Here is a 14602-nt window from a genome sequence, read left to right as displayed (position 1 = left end):
GCATAAGATCAGACCATAAATCAGCTCAGTAAAACAGCTTTGTAAATATTTATGAGCAAAAGGCTCTTCATTTCAGACGTAATTCTTCCATGTCCTCATCTTAAATTTTCACTTGCTTTAGTTTATGTCTGGTAGTCTGGCCTGCGTATCTGACATTGCTAAATTGCTGCCAGCATTCTCTGGTATTGCTAATACCACAATACTAAATCTTTACTGACTGCAGGTGAGTGTATTATCTATAGAAAGAAACCTGTTTGCATGAGGGGTGGATTCTGAATTCTGATGGAACCTTGTGAAATTTAGCAGGTACCACATTGCTGAACTAAAGCATAGCCTGGATTAGTGCATTCGAGCTGCCATCCCTGTGGTGACTGCAGGCGAAGCAGGACCCAAGTTCCCTGTTTGGGTTGGTACTTTGGATGGAGCTGGTTATTTATGAGGGAGGGGAAACCATTAAAGGGTTGAAAGGATGAAAGGCAAAAGTGTGGAACAAAGGAGATGTGACGAGGCCATGAAGGAGCAGTGGGAAATACAGAATACAGCAGAGACAGTGTAGTGGGGATTGCAAAGATGAATTATCATCTCTTGCAAAATCATTTGTCTCCCTGGCTCCTTCTATGGCTGTGATCCTTGTCCCAGGCATCCTGGCATTTCAGTGGTCCAGCAGAGACAGAATGACCTTTTTAGTCCTTCCTGTCACAGATGAGGGCTGAAGTATGCAGTCATATCAGCATCAGTGTTTTGCAATTTAAAAAATGTCATGCATTTGCTTACTACTCCCATCTGTGCTGTATTAGTGCTGCAATTTCTATTCCTCTTCAGAAACACACACATCTCTCACTTAATTGCATTTTCTCCCTATTTAACTTGTAGCACATAGTAGCATGTTAGTCGATATAATAACCAGAAACAAAACATAAATAGTGATTGTTTAACCAGGTCCTGGCAATTCCTGGGTGGTCACTTTGGACTGAGATAAGTGCTATAATTTTCCCTGTCTCTTGTCTGCTGGCTCTACAGCCTTTTTGGACTGCAATCCACAAGGGATCTGAGCAGGTGGTGCTTGTGGCAATTCATTATGGATCATGCTTATTGAGGAGTTGGTTTCCACTTTCTCTCTTTCATGAAAGGCTTTGGCAGATCAGGAGCTGTTACTCCTGAGACCCTGCCATGTAGGCTTCCTGTGTGTTCCTGTATGTCTTTACTGAAACTACGTGGGATTTGCAGAAAAAGAGAGGTTTGGGTGTGGAGACATTTTCCATTACACATCTTCATTTGACATTTGTAAGGACAGCTAGACACACTGCCATTTAAACAATTACTTGTATTTAATTAAGCTTGCAATTTTATCGGTGAAAATGAATGGAGACAGATAACTAATTCATTTGCACCCAGTCTTATCAGACTATTCCTATACATTGTGGAAATTTAATGTCTTAGTGTGCGTTTAAACATCGTTATGCAGATGTGTCTTTCTGACTGCAGTGTTATTGTTCATTATCATCAGTTCCCCTGAACTGTGGTGATCATAGGTTTGACGTAAACACATAAAAGCATTCATGCAAATGTAGATTTTAGGAAGCTTATTGTATCTTCTTCCTGCAGCTGGGACAAGTTTTGTATTTTTTTAGATACTTTTAAAACACACCACTGGTGTATTTGAGGAATAAAATGCACTTTGGTCAAACAGGATGTTTGTCTTTGGTAAGTCATGCTGAAGGCTTTTATTATTTCATTTCTGTAGTTATTAAAAAAACATCAAAGATCTTCGGCAGGTAACTTATCTTCCAAGTGTGGCCCTTTCACTTTGTGTTTCCTGCTGGCCAGCTCCAGACAAGTCACATCCACAGCTTTCTGCAGCCCTCCAGGTTGCTCTTCTGAGGTGCCATGCTCTCCACATCTAGAACACAGGTGATCCACAGAGGATCCAGGTGTTGTGAACCAAGGACTGGCAGGATTTGGAAATGCAGGATGACCACCATAAAAGCATGGACATTTCAAGAGCGTCTTGAGAGGAATTAATAATGGCATTGCCCTCCATCTACTTCCTAGAAAAAAAGGAGAGCATAGTTCCATTTTTATTATCTTCAGTGAGATTGATGGAGAAGCTTTGCTTCTATTAAATTAATTAAGAATGGGAGAGCATCCTCACACTAGCAGTTATCTTGCCTAGATACACAGGGTAAGTTCTTTCTGCAGTGAGGGGCAGCAAGAAAACCCTCAGAAATGGTGGCCTCCATGTTATATACCTGCTTTGTCTGTAGTCTCTCTCCTTCACCTTGGAGGATCCAGGACTAGGTTCCCTGATGAAGTTTCCTCTTAAAATTATACCTCTTCAGAGACCCAAGATTGTGAACAACCTCCTTTTGCAAGACTAAGTACAGTGAATGCTATTGTATTATCCAACAGTAGCGAATTAAATAATCCCATTCCCGTCACTTTTTAACAGGATAATATTAAAGGCATTCCTTTGAGATGAAGAGTAATAATTTGCTAATTCCCCTTAGTATTTCATGCTTCTCAGTAGCATAGCTAATTTTCTCTGAGTACCTTATTAACATTCACAATGACTTTACAGTCCCACCCTAATAGCTCTCTGCAGAGGCAATGACTGTGAAGGTGAGAGCTGACACTGACATTTTCCTCATTTTCTCTGCAGACTGTATTATCCTGGTTTTCATCCACTGAGGGCTGTCCAGCTGATGCGGGTGGGCAAATTGCAGTACAGTCAAGACATGTTTCCTCAGGCACTGGAGACCTTGAAACAGGTCAGTATTATGAAGCATTTCTCTTTCCCACTCCCTCACCTCCCCCTAACCTGACATGTATACTCCCTCTTCCGCTCTGACTGTACCTCATGCCTCACCGCTTTTTCCATCAGTGGTGTTTCTCCAGGCTGCAGCTAAACGTGGTGATGGGTCACTGTTGCTTAGTGTTTCAGGCACTGACTTCCTCCAGTATCTGTCACTGATGATTACAGTTCAATAGCTCAAGGATGTCTGAATGAAAAACTACTATTAGATCTGAAGAGATAATATCTCAGCACAATTTTACTGTACCAAAATTAATCTGGGAGCACTTTAAAAGTACACAAACCGGGGTAGAGCGGTGGTACACTCACATCAACAGGCATGCTTCTTAATCCCTCATGTTTCTACATCATTCATCATCTTTGATTTGATTTTGCAGTTGATGCTGTGCTCATTACATCCTTGGTTGTTCATAGAATCACAGAATCATAGAATGGGCTGAGTTGGAAGGGACCTCCAAAGGTCATCTAGTCCAACCCCGTAGTTCTAGGTTGACAGTTTGGCTTGATCACCTGAAAGGTCTCTTCCAAGCAAAAAAAAAGGATTGTATGATTCTGTGATTCTATAATTTCATCTTCCATTCATCTGTCTTTACCTGAGCTGACTTGTTTAACATTTCCTCCTACTTCTTATTTGTCCTGCCTTTATATTGCTGTTGGTATCAAAAATGTATTGAAGAATCCCCTTCCATGTGCCCGGGACATGGGCTCTCACCTGCTTCCCATCTCAAGCCTTCAATTACTGCTAGGGTGTTTTTCTCCCTCCTGAATATAAGCTGCCTTCACTTTCCCTCAAAGAGGTCTTACCCTTATTCCCTTATATTGTTGATTATCCTGTTGTTAGCTTGGCCTGAAGAGACCACATGCTCTGTGTGGTGGTTCTCCCTCTTGTTTCTCAGCCATCCTCTAGAAAGCATAGTATTTGTACTTAATTTTTTGGACCCCCTCCCCCCAATATATCTGGTTTTAACATCTAATTATGCAACCAAAATAGCTGAAATGACTCATTACTATTTAATGCAATGTCAATCTTATTAAATCTTGGTAACATAAATCTTCACTTGATGTATTAACTTAAAATATGGCCAATTCTGATCATTGGAAAACAAATGGAAGAGTAATCAATTCTATTTTCTGAGCAATCAATTCTCGCTTTTTTTATACTTCAGAAGTAAGTTGTATCTCTCCCATGTAGCACGTAATCTGCTCTCCTATTTTCCCCATAATCTTTATCATTTCCAAACATTGACTTTCCTTTTCCTGAGGTGTAGTGAGACCCCAGTCAGATGAGCCTCTATTTTCATTAGTAGTGCCACAATATCTTCTAATTGTAGTTCTAATATGATACTGCATTAAACTGGAGAGAATTCCCCTAGGGATGTCTGAATGCTCCTCATCAGTGAAGGTGGAAGGTTTGAAGGGTTTTTGTATGGGTTTAGTGAACACATTGCCCATTGCAATCCAGATTACTACTGTATTATATTTTGAATACTGAGCAATGTCTAACACAGAAATTTCTTTCAAGATGTGATCTCCTCTTGCCCTGAAAAGGAAGAATAAGGTGATGCTTACTGTTCTATGGCTTGCATCAGTGCATCTGTAACTGTAGTCTCCAAGTGGTCCACAAGGACAATTTACAAACTAATCTTCTTGTAGCTGTGTCTGTTCACCCACTCCCTGGGAGCAGAGCTGAAAGGAGAAAAAGCTTCCTGTCAGGCAACAAGATCCAAATGCTCCTGGAGGAGCAGCTGAAGAGCCTGCCCTAGCAGGCCAACTACACCCAGGCCTTGCACCTGGACCAAGGCAGAAAGGGGAAAAGCTCCAAGAGAATTGAATCCCAGAACAGCCACACAAAGGCTACAAACTGGTGATGGAGCACACAAGAGAGAGAGACCCCCTAGCCCTCTCTGAGCCAAGGGAAAGCTCCAGACCATGAACTGGGCACAAGAGGAGAGAGGCCCCCAGCCCATGGCAGTAGCAGTTACAGCAGTGTTTGAAGACACCACCACCAGGACATATTAAATATAAAACATATAAAAATATAAATTTTTTAATGTTAATGGTGCAGTGAGACCTAGGGTATTCAATGGTGGGATAGCTTCACAAGATAAGTTGTGTAATTATGGCCTCAGATTTGGAATGGGTGAAATAAAATTGCAAAAATCCAAATTGCATTATTAAGAAACTGGCTGAAAGCTCTAATGAGCCAGGCAGCAAACATGCTGCAATTATGGGTGCTTGTATAGTGTCAGCACTAGATGAATTGAAGAACTATGAGGAAAAGATTCAGTATTATAAGGAAAAGGCTCAGACCTATGATGAAAAGATTCTTTATTTGGACAAAAGAATTAAAAGATGAAAGGGCACCGACTCAGAGACTTTACGAGTCCATTGCCGTGTGTGGTGGGTTGAGCTTTCCTGCCCATCATTAGGATTTACTCCCCCCATCATTTCCCCCCCAGACCAACTCAGTTGGAAGCAAATGGAAAGTGTATATACAGGCAAAACTACAATCCACAATGGAATGCAATGAATATGTACAAAATATACAGTATTTATGCCATTTACAGATCTTTACAATTAAAAAACATCACAAAAAAACCCCTGGTCAAAAAGACCAGGGAAGCTGTCCCTCTGCCTCCCTCCCATCCCCTGACCAAAAGGGAGAAAGGAGCAGAGAGAAAGCAGCTGTTAGACTTAACCAAAATAATGCAGCCAAGGTCAGCAGAAGTGGGTTAATCTCTCCTGAGCAAAGTGAGCAGAGAAAAGAAGCCCCCAGAAGGTTTTGGTGCAGCCAGTCTTATGGCAGATATTTCTCCAATGGAATAGTTTAGAATTATCTTTATTTTCTTTTTCACACCCAATAGTGATTTATTTATATTTTTCTACTTTTCTCCGTGAAATCTGTAACAAACATTTAAAGGCATGGCCTAAAACTACCACACCATGCAAAGCAAAAAACTGGCTGAAGCTTTAAAAGCACAATGTGATGTGGCTAGATTCTTGCTGCCAACCTTCCCCATTTACAGGCAGCCAGAACTGCAACTGTGTGGAGAGAACTATAAAGTAACAAACATTAAAGCAGCTGTTCCAGGCACCACAGACCAGGGGAGAGAAACCCTGATCACCCAAGAACAGAGAGAAATGCTGCTCACCCCAAGAGTGCCCAAGGGAAGATGGCTGCCATAGCCTGTAAGCCAAACAAAGCTGCAAGAGTTACATGCTGGAGCCTGAGCCCTGCTTACCCCAGTGCAGAGAAAAACCACCAAGACGCAGCAAAACCGGCTCAAGGAGCCGTGAGAAAAATACACATTTTATTGCAGGGGTTCAGAGGAGAAAGCTTGGATTCAAGGCAATGACTTTGTTTCCAAACACCATCTCCTCAAAGAGAGCTGATTCAGAACATTGTTTCAGATGCTTCTCCATCCTCTGGGCTGACTGTACCCATGCACTTTTCTGAGCAGGGTGGTGGTGTCTAGCAGATGAACAATGTCTCATGCAAACAGGTGCAGGCAGGAAGATGCACACATGTACAAAACTGACCAGCCACATTCCCCCTGCAGCGCCTGAACTCAGCTGGTACAGTTGTGGCACAGCAGATAGATGTAGCTGTCTTATGTCATGAAGACCTGCAATCACAGAAGCACAGAATCACAGACTGTTAGGTGCTGGAAGGGACCCTTAGAGTTCATTGAGCCCAACCCCCCTACCAAAGCAGGATCATTTAGGGAAGGCCACACAGGAATGCATCCAGGCAGGTCCAGAAAAGGACACACCACAACCTCTCTGGGCAGCCTGTTCCAGTGCTCTGTCACCCTCACCATAAAGAAGTGTCTCCTTGTGTTGAGGCGAAAATAGGTACAATATATTTCTTTTTTTACTGTAATTACTGATGTGGAGGCAAAACACACAGGAATTGGAGTAAAATCTCTCCCAGTGTCCCCTTCAGTCAAGAATGATAGAAAACCATAGATACTGCCTCTGAAATGCTAGCCCTCATCTCAAGCCATTTTGGCATGTGGCCATTTGCTTTCAGCTTTCCCTGTGACAGAGCAGTGTTGTCCTGCATCTGCTCAGTTCCCTGCAGCTGTGGCAATGGGCATCCAGTCACATCCCAGTGCAAATCAGGCACTACATTTCATTTGCATTCATGGAGCAATAGTCAGTCTGATGGGGTTTATATTCTTCAGGGAGACAGTGTGTGGTTAGTGACACTTGTCTGTGTCTTGTGATAACTAAAGTTTTTCATAATCAGTAATTTTTAGTTGAGAGGAAGACTACACAGACCACAAGTCTCTGCTCAGCCTCAGCTCTGCTGGTTATGTGTGACTTAGTGGAGCAGGAGAGCATTCAGAGAGCCTTTGTGTTCCTGATTCTGCCCAGTGCAACAGTTCCTTTCTTTGGAGATGAAATTATCCCCAGTTTTGCACTGACCTTAGAAAAACAGCTGCATAACTTAATGCCAGTTTAATTTGGGGATTACAGAAGTTATTGCTATTCTAACTTTGATGCAGCTGGTTCTGACTCATACTGCAGTGTGTGAGACAGTACATTGTATGAGACTTATTTTCTCCCTGAGGAAACAAAAGGAGAAAGACTTGGTGCATTCATTTGCTACACCAAGAGAAAAAAAGGATGTGGAAAGGAAATTTTTGAGATGAGAGAGAAGTCAGCAGAGGTAGCATTATCTCGAGGTTAGGTTTGATTTTAAGGGGTTTTGCCAATTAACAGAGGCATATCCAATATGGACATCTCTGGCTGTGCATCAGGGTGTCCAGGACCATGGCTGCCTGTGTCGTTTAGGTGACCTGAAGATCAAGGTCAGCGGCCGTGGGACTGAGACTTAGATGTATCCATTGCACAGTTCTTAATATATGTCATTCACAATAAATCCATCCATTCTCTTGACCAGGTCATGCAAATGCTGTGCACCAATTCACACAGCCAATTTCCACTAGGGAAATCCTGCTCTCTCTCCTAGTCAGCCCAGGCACAGCTATGTATTGCTGCACTGTGACGCACACAAGATCCCATTGCAGCTATCTTGCTCCACACCACCCAGGGATTCCTGTACCACACAGTGTTCATCTTTCTTTATCCCACTGTCTCAGCCAGGGAGGATTGGCTCATATTCTTCCTTTTTGTAATACTTTTTCAGGTATTGTTTTATTGAAAAAAACCCTCCTGTATAACTTAGTACCTTGCAGTTCACTATGCTGAAATGCTTCTATGATCTGTTCTTTACAACATTTCCCCAGTATGTTAAATGAAGAAAAGCAGAGCACTAAGAGCACGTTAGGTAGTCTCCTCAGAGAGCACAATTATGACTAACTTGCAAACATTTTGCAAATGCACAACCAGCTTTGTATTTCTGCTAGAAAAGAGATATGCAAAAAAATCAGGATTTCTGATTTTATTTCACATTTCTTGAGCATTTCTAATGGTGGTGAAAGCATTTCCCTTGTTCTGTTTAACCGAGTATTTTATCATTTAGTAGTATGGCATTGTGGTAGCTCAGAATGTATTTGACATGTTTTTAGAGCTCTTTACACACTCTGATTTGTTTTGACTGCTATTTGATCTTGTTCTTTCAATTTTTGCTGTCTCCCCCTTCTTTTAAGGATTAGCTCATTTGTAGAAAAAGACAAAAAAAGTTGTGCTAGAATTTCCATATACTTGACAGTCTCTAAAATTTGGAAAGAGTCTTTCATTCAGTCCACCAAAGAATATACCTACTTTTATTTTCATCTTTCCAATTTTAATGTGGCCCAGTCTTCAACATTTATTTCCAGAAAGATCTTTTTTCTGCAATCCAAGCTTGACTTAGCTGAATTTCCTCAGATGACTGGAGCAGGAACCTATGGAAACAAAGGACACATTTTGTTTTGGCAATTTCTTGTTTGGGATGAGTTAAAATCACTGATCTCTTTTCTCCTGCCAGTACACTTCTTATTCTCCATCAGGAATGCTGAAGCCATTTCTATCTGGTACTTCTTGCAGAAGGAATTTAGTGGAAGGAAGCAGAAATGTCATATGAAAAGTGATGATCTGAATGTGAAATGGACAAAGCATTTCAGACATATCTGTGGCAGGGAATGGGCTACAATACAGGCACCAGGAGAAGATATCCACACAGAATAAAAAAGCAGCGAAGACCCACTCCCTGCCTACCTTTCTAGAGCAAAACTATTAAGGTCATCATTTGTTTGCTGCTATGCATAGTTTCTCTGGATACACTTAAAGCACTTTATTCTTTTGGTTATCTATTAAGCAATTTCTATTTACAGGACTTTGAACAGTCATCTTTTAAATAAATTAGCAAAACTTTGGGTGCTGTAGTTGACCAAACTTAAAATGGCCTGCATGCCTCAGTGCAAAAGTGTCTTCCTCTACTATTCCAAACATCCACCTCCATAACATATTAATGGGCTTTAATACCTAAGAGCAATGTGTCAGTGCCTCCTCTTTTTTTCAGGGGCAAATCACTGTATGCTTTGGGATGCTTTGCTCTGTGCCACACATTCAAGCTCTCTGCTGCCAGTCCCCTGAGGACCAGTACTAATATCTCTGCTCCCTTGTGCACGGTTTGCCCAATGACCAATGTGTCCTTTCTTTTCTTTTAACAAGGCCTATAATATTATGAAGGTGACCCACGGGACAGAACACAGCCTGATGCAAGCCTTGATGGAAATAAAGGAGCAGTGTGAGGCCATCATGAGAATACAGTGAAGATAATGTCCAGTCTGGAAAGCAAAATATTCAAGGAGAAAAGAAATTAAATGCTTTTTATTGCATTGGGAAGCTTCTTGATGATTTTGGTGTCTTTTCATTAGGTCCTACTTGATTTAGAAAAACATTTATTAATTTTTCTGTGTGATCTGAATTGAGTTGATATTTGGAGGAATACCTGCAGTTCTCAGAGGATTTATTTCCCCCTACTAATCTAACTGGCAACAGCTACTTACTAATTTACAACATGTAATTTAATTAATAATAAATATTGGGAAATGCATACAGTGCCTTCATAAGCTACAAATTATTATAATTCCATTGGTATCAGAAGTAAATTTTTTTATACCAGTTTATGCCAGCAAGTAAGGATCTCATGTTGGACACATTGTAAGTAGAGAAAATACATTTTCAGCCTTTACCTCGTTCTTAGGTGTGGCTTCCAAAAGCCTAACCCAGTGCTCTTTGACATGAAATAAGTTTCACAATGTTCTAAATGAGATTTTTCTCCCTCTCAATATCTCTTCCAGGCTCTGTCTCTCTTCTTCTCATATTCCATATGCTACAATGATGACTATTAAAGTAGATGTAATTAAAAAAAAAACTCATCAAAAGTGTATTGCCATGGGTGAATTTAATCTGCTGCTAATAACCAATACCATGGTGCTGTCACACCAGCATCAAAATGAAAGTGGTGACTGAAGCAAAGTATTATGGGGCTTGAAGTTCAGATTGTAACAGGAAAGGGTTCCTGCTGTGGTTGCTGCTTTCGGTTTCTGGATTAGAGACGTTTCTGGGCTGGCTGCAGGTCAGGGAGTGCAGAGAGGTCACTAGCTTCTGCTGCTGCTTGCTGCACATTACTGCAAATAGGCTAAGGTAATTGTGCCTCGTAGCATCTCATTAAACTCTCTTTATCTCAACCCAGAGTTTTTTGTGTGTTACTTTCCCTCCTATTAGTTTGTGAAGAGGGGGGCTTGTGAGAATGGGCTGTGTTAACCCAGGGCATGTATCTATATGGACATTGCCTACATGGTTTTCTCCCCTCAACTGCTTCAAGAATTTCTCAGTTCATATAGGTTATAAAATGAAACTCGGACCTGTGAGTCAGTGGGGTGGGTTTTAGGCCTTTCTGAGCCTGTGGGGCTTGGATTTCATTTCCCCAAATAGTGAAACTCTGAGAGCTACAGATGACCACTGAATTAAGAGATTAACCCTGGGGAGAGCAGGATGCTTGAATAGAATTTTCCCACACTCATCAGTAAGAAATTGTTCTTGCAGAGCTGCTGACTTCCATTTTTAACACAGAAACAAATGTTAACAAAAGCCAAATATTAATGAGAAACATTGAAAACTAAATAATTTAAGGCCTTTGAAACCATCACTTCAGGTGTGTCACTCTAACAATTTATTACTGCTACTCCAGCCATGACTGATATTTCATTAATCCATTGATGTTGTAAAGTCAGGCTTTTTTCACACCAGCAACTTGACAACATTAATTATAATATGAGAACACATTTAGAAGAACATGAACTTTCTGGGCATAATTTACAATCATGGCACATGAGCACCAACACTGAGGAAGATATCTTATTTCAAGGCATTTGAATTTCTTCAACTTAACCCAACAATAAAATGCTAACACTAACAATAAACCTAGCCTTAAAACGTGACCCTAACCCTAACTCTAAATGCTAACAGTAACCTAATTGTAACCTAACTGTAACCCTAACATGAACACTAAGCCATAACACTAACCAAAATCCTAACCCGATTGTTAATATTAAATGTGACCTAACCCTAACCCTAAACTCTAACCCTAACCCTAAACCATGACCCTAATCCTAACCCTAACCCTAAACCATGACCCTAGTCCTAACCCTGAACACTAATGCTAACAATTAACCCTAACCCTAACCTAGTATTCACTTGCCTGGCATTCATATGCAAGGAATAACCTATGAAATGCAGTGTGTTTCTGGAATATGTAGCATGACTTGATGCCAGAGGCCAAGTCCTATCAGCCACCCAGGAAGTGCAATAATTGTCACTGAAATACACTGTTTGGTTGGGTCTTCTTGATTCTATGAAAAGGAAATGATCTGGGGGAAAAAGTCAGACCTTTGTACTTTTTGAGATATTTGGCAAATTAATGGCATCACTGTTGGACGGTAAAAAACTGAGAGGGGTACCCAGTCTTTTGTCATGTGCTTTTGCACAACAATGAGGCTTATGTTGTCTCATTATTATGTAGATGGAAGGAACTTCAGAAGGTAAGATGTTGCATTAGTTTTTGCTGTGTATACTGGGAGACAGTCCTACTGCTCTTGTGTGTACAGACACTCCTGTATGTATGAAGTGCAGCGCTATTCTCAGGGGCTTCTTATACAAGGACACCTCAACTGTCCAAGTGCAACAATAGACAAACATGGGCACTAGGGGAGGTGCAGAGTTACCTATATCAGAGGAAAAAGGCTACATTGCATCAAGCTGGAATCTATCTACACTGGCATATTATCTCCAGCAGCAGTCTATGGCAGGCATTTAGAGAAAACATACATGAGAAACAGGACAAAGACTATTGGGAAATGGAGAAAGAATGTGCCATGTGGGCTGCAGAGCAGCACAGCAGCAAAGCTGCCACCCGTACAGGGCTTTGGGAAATGGATCTGCAGCCCACTGAACAATGAGAGAAACCGAATCAGTTCCAGGATAGTCTCTGGCTCAGGTTTCTGGCTCAGTGTCTTGAAGGCACTACTGCATTGCAAACACTTCTGGCCTTCTCTGAGCCAGTCTGTGGAGATTCCTTAGCACAGGGGTGTAATTCATGCTTTATATTCATCATATGTTGATGCAGAATGTGCATTTCTTTCAGCTTAGTCGAGGAAAGAGTGACATTTTCCAGCTAGTTTCAGTCATTTACTGAGCTGCTTACCTTGAAGATTCACATGTACTACCTACCACTGCTGGGAGGGTCACTGGTGCTGCAGAGGAGGTTTTGTTGCAGGCAGATTTTCTCTCCAGCCTGTTTTTGTGAGGAAAGCTGGCTGGTGACTGCAAAGAGATTTATTTAAATGCATCATTTCAAAGTGTGGTAGCAAGCAAGCATGCCAGCAAGGAAGGAACATTAGGTAAGCACTCGTTTCAAATCAAATAATCTTATTTTTTCAGCTCAAACTCAAAGTACCTGCAGCTGTCTTTGTGTGGACATCATGTTTCACTCTTCACAAATAATATCTGTCGCATTTTTCAGGTGGTATCAGCTTGCTAAGATGAAGCTGCTAAAGCGAGAAAGAGGCAAATTGCAAAATTATCTGTAATGCTTGTGGGCTTGCTGTTCGCTTTGAGCAAGTCAGAGACTTTTCCAGTGTCTTTTGGAAGGCAATGATAATTTGATTTCACCTCAAATTTTAGAAATACATTTTGAGTCCCTTTTGATTTGCCACTATCCTTTAAATAAGTACAGGAGCAACAATGTTAGATTGCACTTAGAGGAAATTGAACTGCATTGTAGTATATGATTGGAAGAAAAGCAGTATGAACAGAGAGGGGGGTGGGGGAAAGCATGCTCAGTTTTGCTAAGAATAATTGATTCAAATTGGACAAAATATCTGTCTTTAAAGGAAAAATAGTTTGCTAAACTGTTCTGTTTTGTTAAGCATGGTGAGAATCTCCCTGTGAATATTCTTCAAGCTGTGCTGACCTGATGGTCCAAGGAAAAACTCTGTGGGCCCCAAGCAAACAGAACTTGCAGTGCACAGCTCGTAGAAAGGGGAGTGGGGGAAATGCAGTGAACCATTTTTTGTTTAGCTTTTACCTGCTTGAGTTTATCAACTTCTGTGTGGAGTCTATCATGCATGGGTTTATGCCAACAAAACTCACCCACTACTCAGCCCTTTCTGTGCTTCTCACTGTCACACCGTTCTCTGATGGCTCTTTTGTGGTTGTTGGGTTTTTTTCTTAGACTTGTTATTTTTGCATAACACATTTACAAAGCAGAGAGCCTATTTCCCTGCACAGTATATTCCAAACAGTCTCTGGCCGCAGTGAGGCTCTTAATGAACAGAGTTCTGGTTTTCAAAGACATTGTGCCAGTTTTGAGGATTTTGTTTGTTTGTTTTCCTGATTGAAAATTAATTCTCTCATAAGACTAGGCAAAGAAGGAAGGTCTTACAGTTATGGATGTGAAGTTCTGGCTTGGCCTCTGCTGCACCAGAAATTGTGTTTGACCTTGGGCAGATCAGCCAGGGCTAGACAGAAATCCATAGCTGGGCTTTGCCATTGTTGATCCTTGTGGAATTTCTCACCATCGTTAAAAACAAAAAGCCCAAACAAAACAAACGAACAAACAGAAAGGAAAATTAAAAGGGAACTGGATATGACACTATCCATACATCTGCATCTCCACTTTCCTACCTGTAAGGCTTATATGCATTCCCTTAGTGCATTATTTGTGACAGCAGGAGAGGTACGAGCAGAAGAGAAAGGTCTCAAAGTCCCTCTGAGTATTTTAAAGAGCCTAAGTATTATTTCACAGTTGAGGGAAAAAAAGTGACTAACCATGCTCAAGTTCAGGGCAGAACTGCAAATAACCCCCAAGCAGCAGCTGGTGTTGGCAGGGTGTGGTTCAGTGCCTTCCCTCAGAACAAGGTGTTCACCAGAGCAGCAAGCTCAGGGACAGAGTTACAGAGAGGGCCCCCACTGAACAAAATAGCAGTTAAAGACACTACTAATTATAGGGCGGTGGGGGTAGAGTAGTTCTCTAGCCTAGCTTTTGGGGAAAAGCAGCAAACATCTGGTTTCCAGGTTAGTTTGCAAACATTAACAATGTCCCAAATGAGCACATCCAGATTGGTGACAGCTGTAGCCATATGCAATGTCTCCATTCCAGTCCTGCCATCACTGGTTGCTGGATGGGCGGGATGGAATGGTATCATCGTACTTTCATGCAGGCATGGCCTGAATTTTCATCCACAAATGAGTTGCCACAGATGGATAGGGTGTTGTGAGCTGCCCCTGCCTAAATGATGCCTGCTCCACACAGACAATGCTCTGGTCTCCACT

At 41.4% G+C, this 14602-nt stretch overlaps 1 protein-coding gene across 1 annotated transcript in view; it reads left to right on the top strand.

Moving 5' to 3' along the window:
* Positions 1-10105, top strand: part of SMYD3 (SET and MYND domain containing 3) — a 404049-nt gene extending 393944 nt beyond the window's left edge. Inside the window, exons 11-12 of the mRNA XM_009900927.2 lie at positions 2660-2768; positions 9437-10105. Of these exons, the coding sequence (XP_009899229.2) occupies positions 2660-2768; positions 9437-9538 (211 nt within the window). The 3' untranslated portion in view covers positions 9539-10105. The remainder of the gene's footprint in view (positions 1-2659; positions 2769-9436) is intronic.
* The last annotated feature ends 4497 nt before the right edge of the window (positions 10106-14602 follow it).

This window comes from Dryobates pubescens, chromosome 6, assembly GCF_014839835.1.
Source record: "Dryobates pubescens isolate bDryPub1 chromosome 6, bDryPub1.pri, whole genome shotgun sequence".
In the NCBI taxonomy this organism is placed as follows: Eukaryota; Metazoa; Chordata; class Aves; order Piciformes; family Picidae; genus Dryobates; species Dryobates pubescens.
Note: the sequence above shows the minus strand (reverse complement) of the source record. Positions and strands in the feature narration are given on the sequence as shown.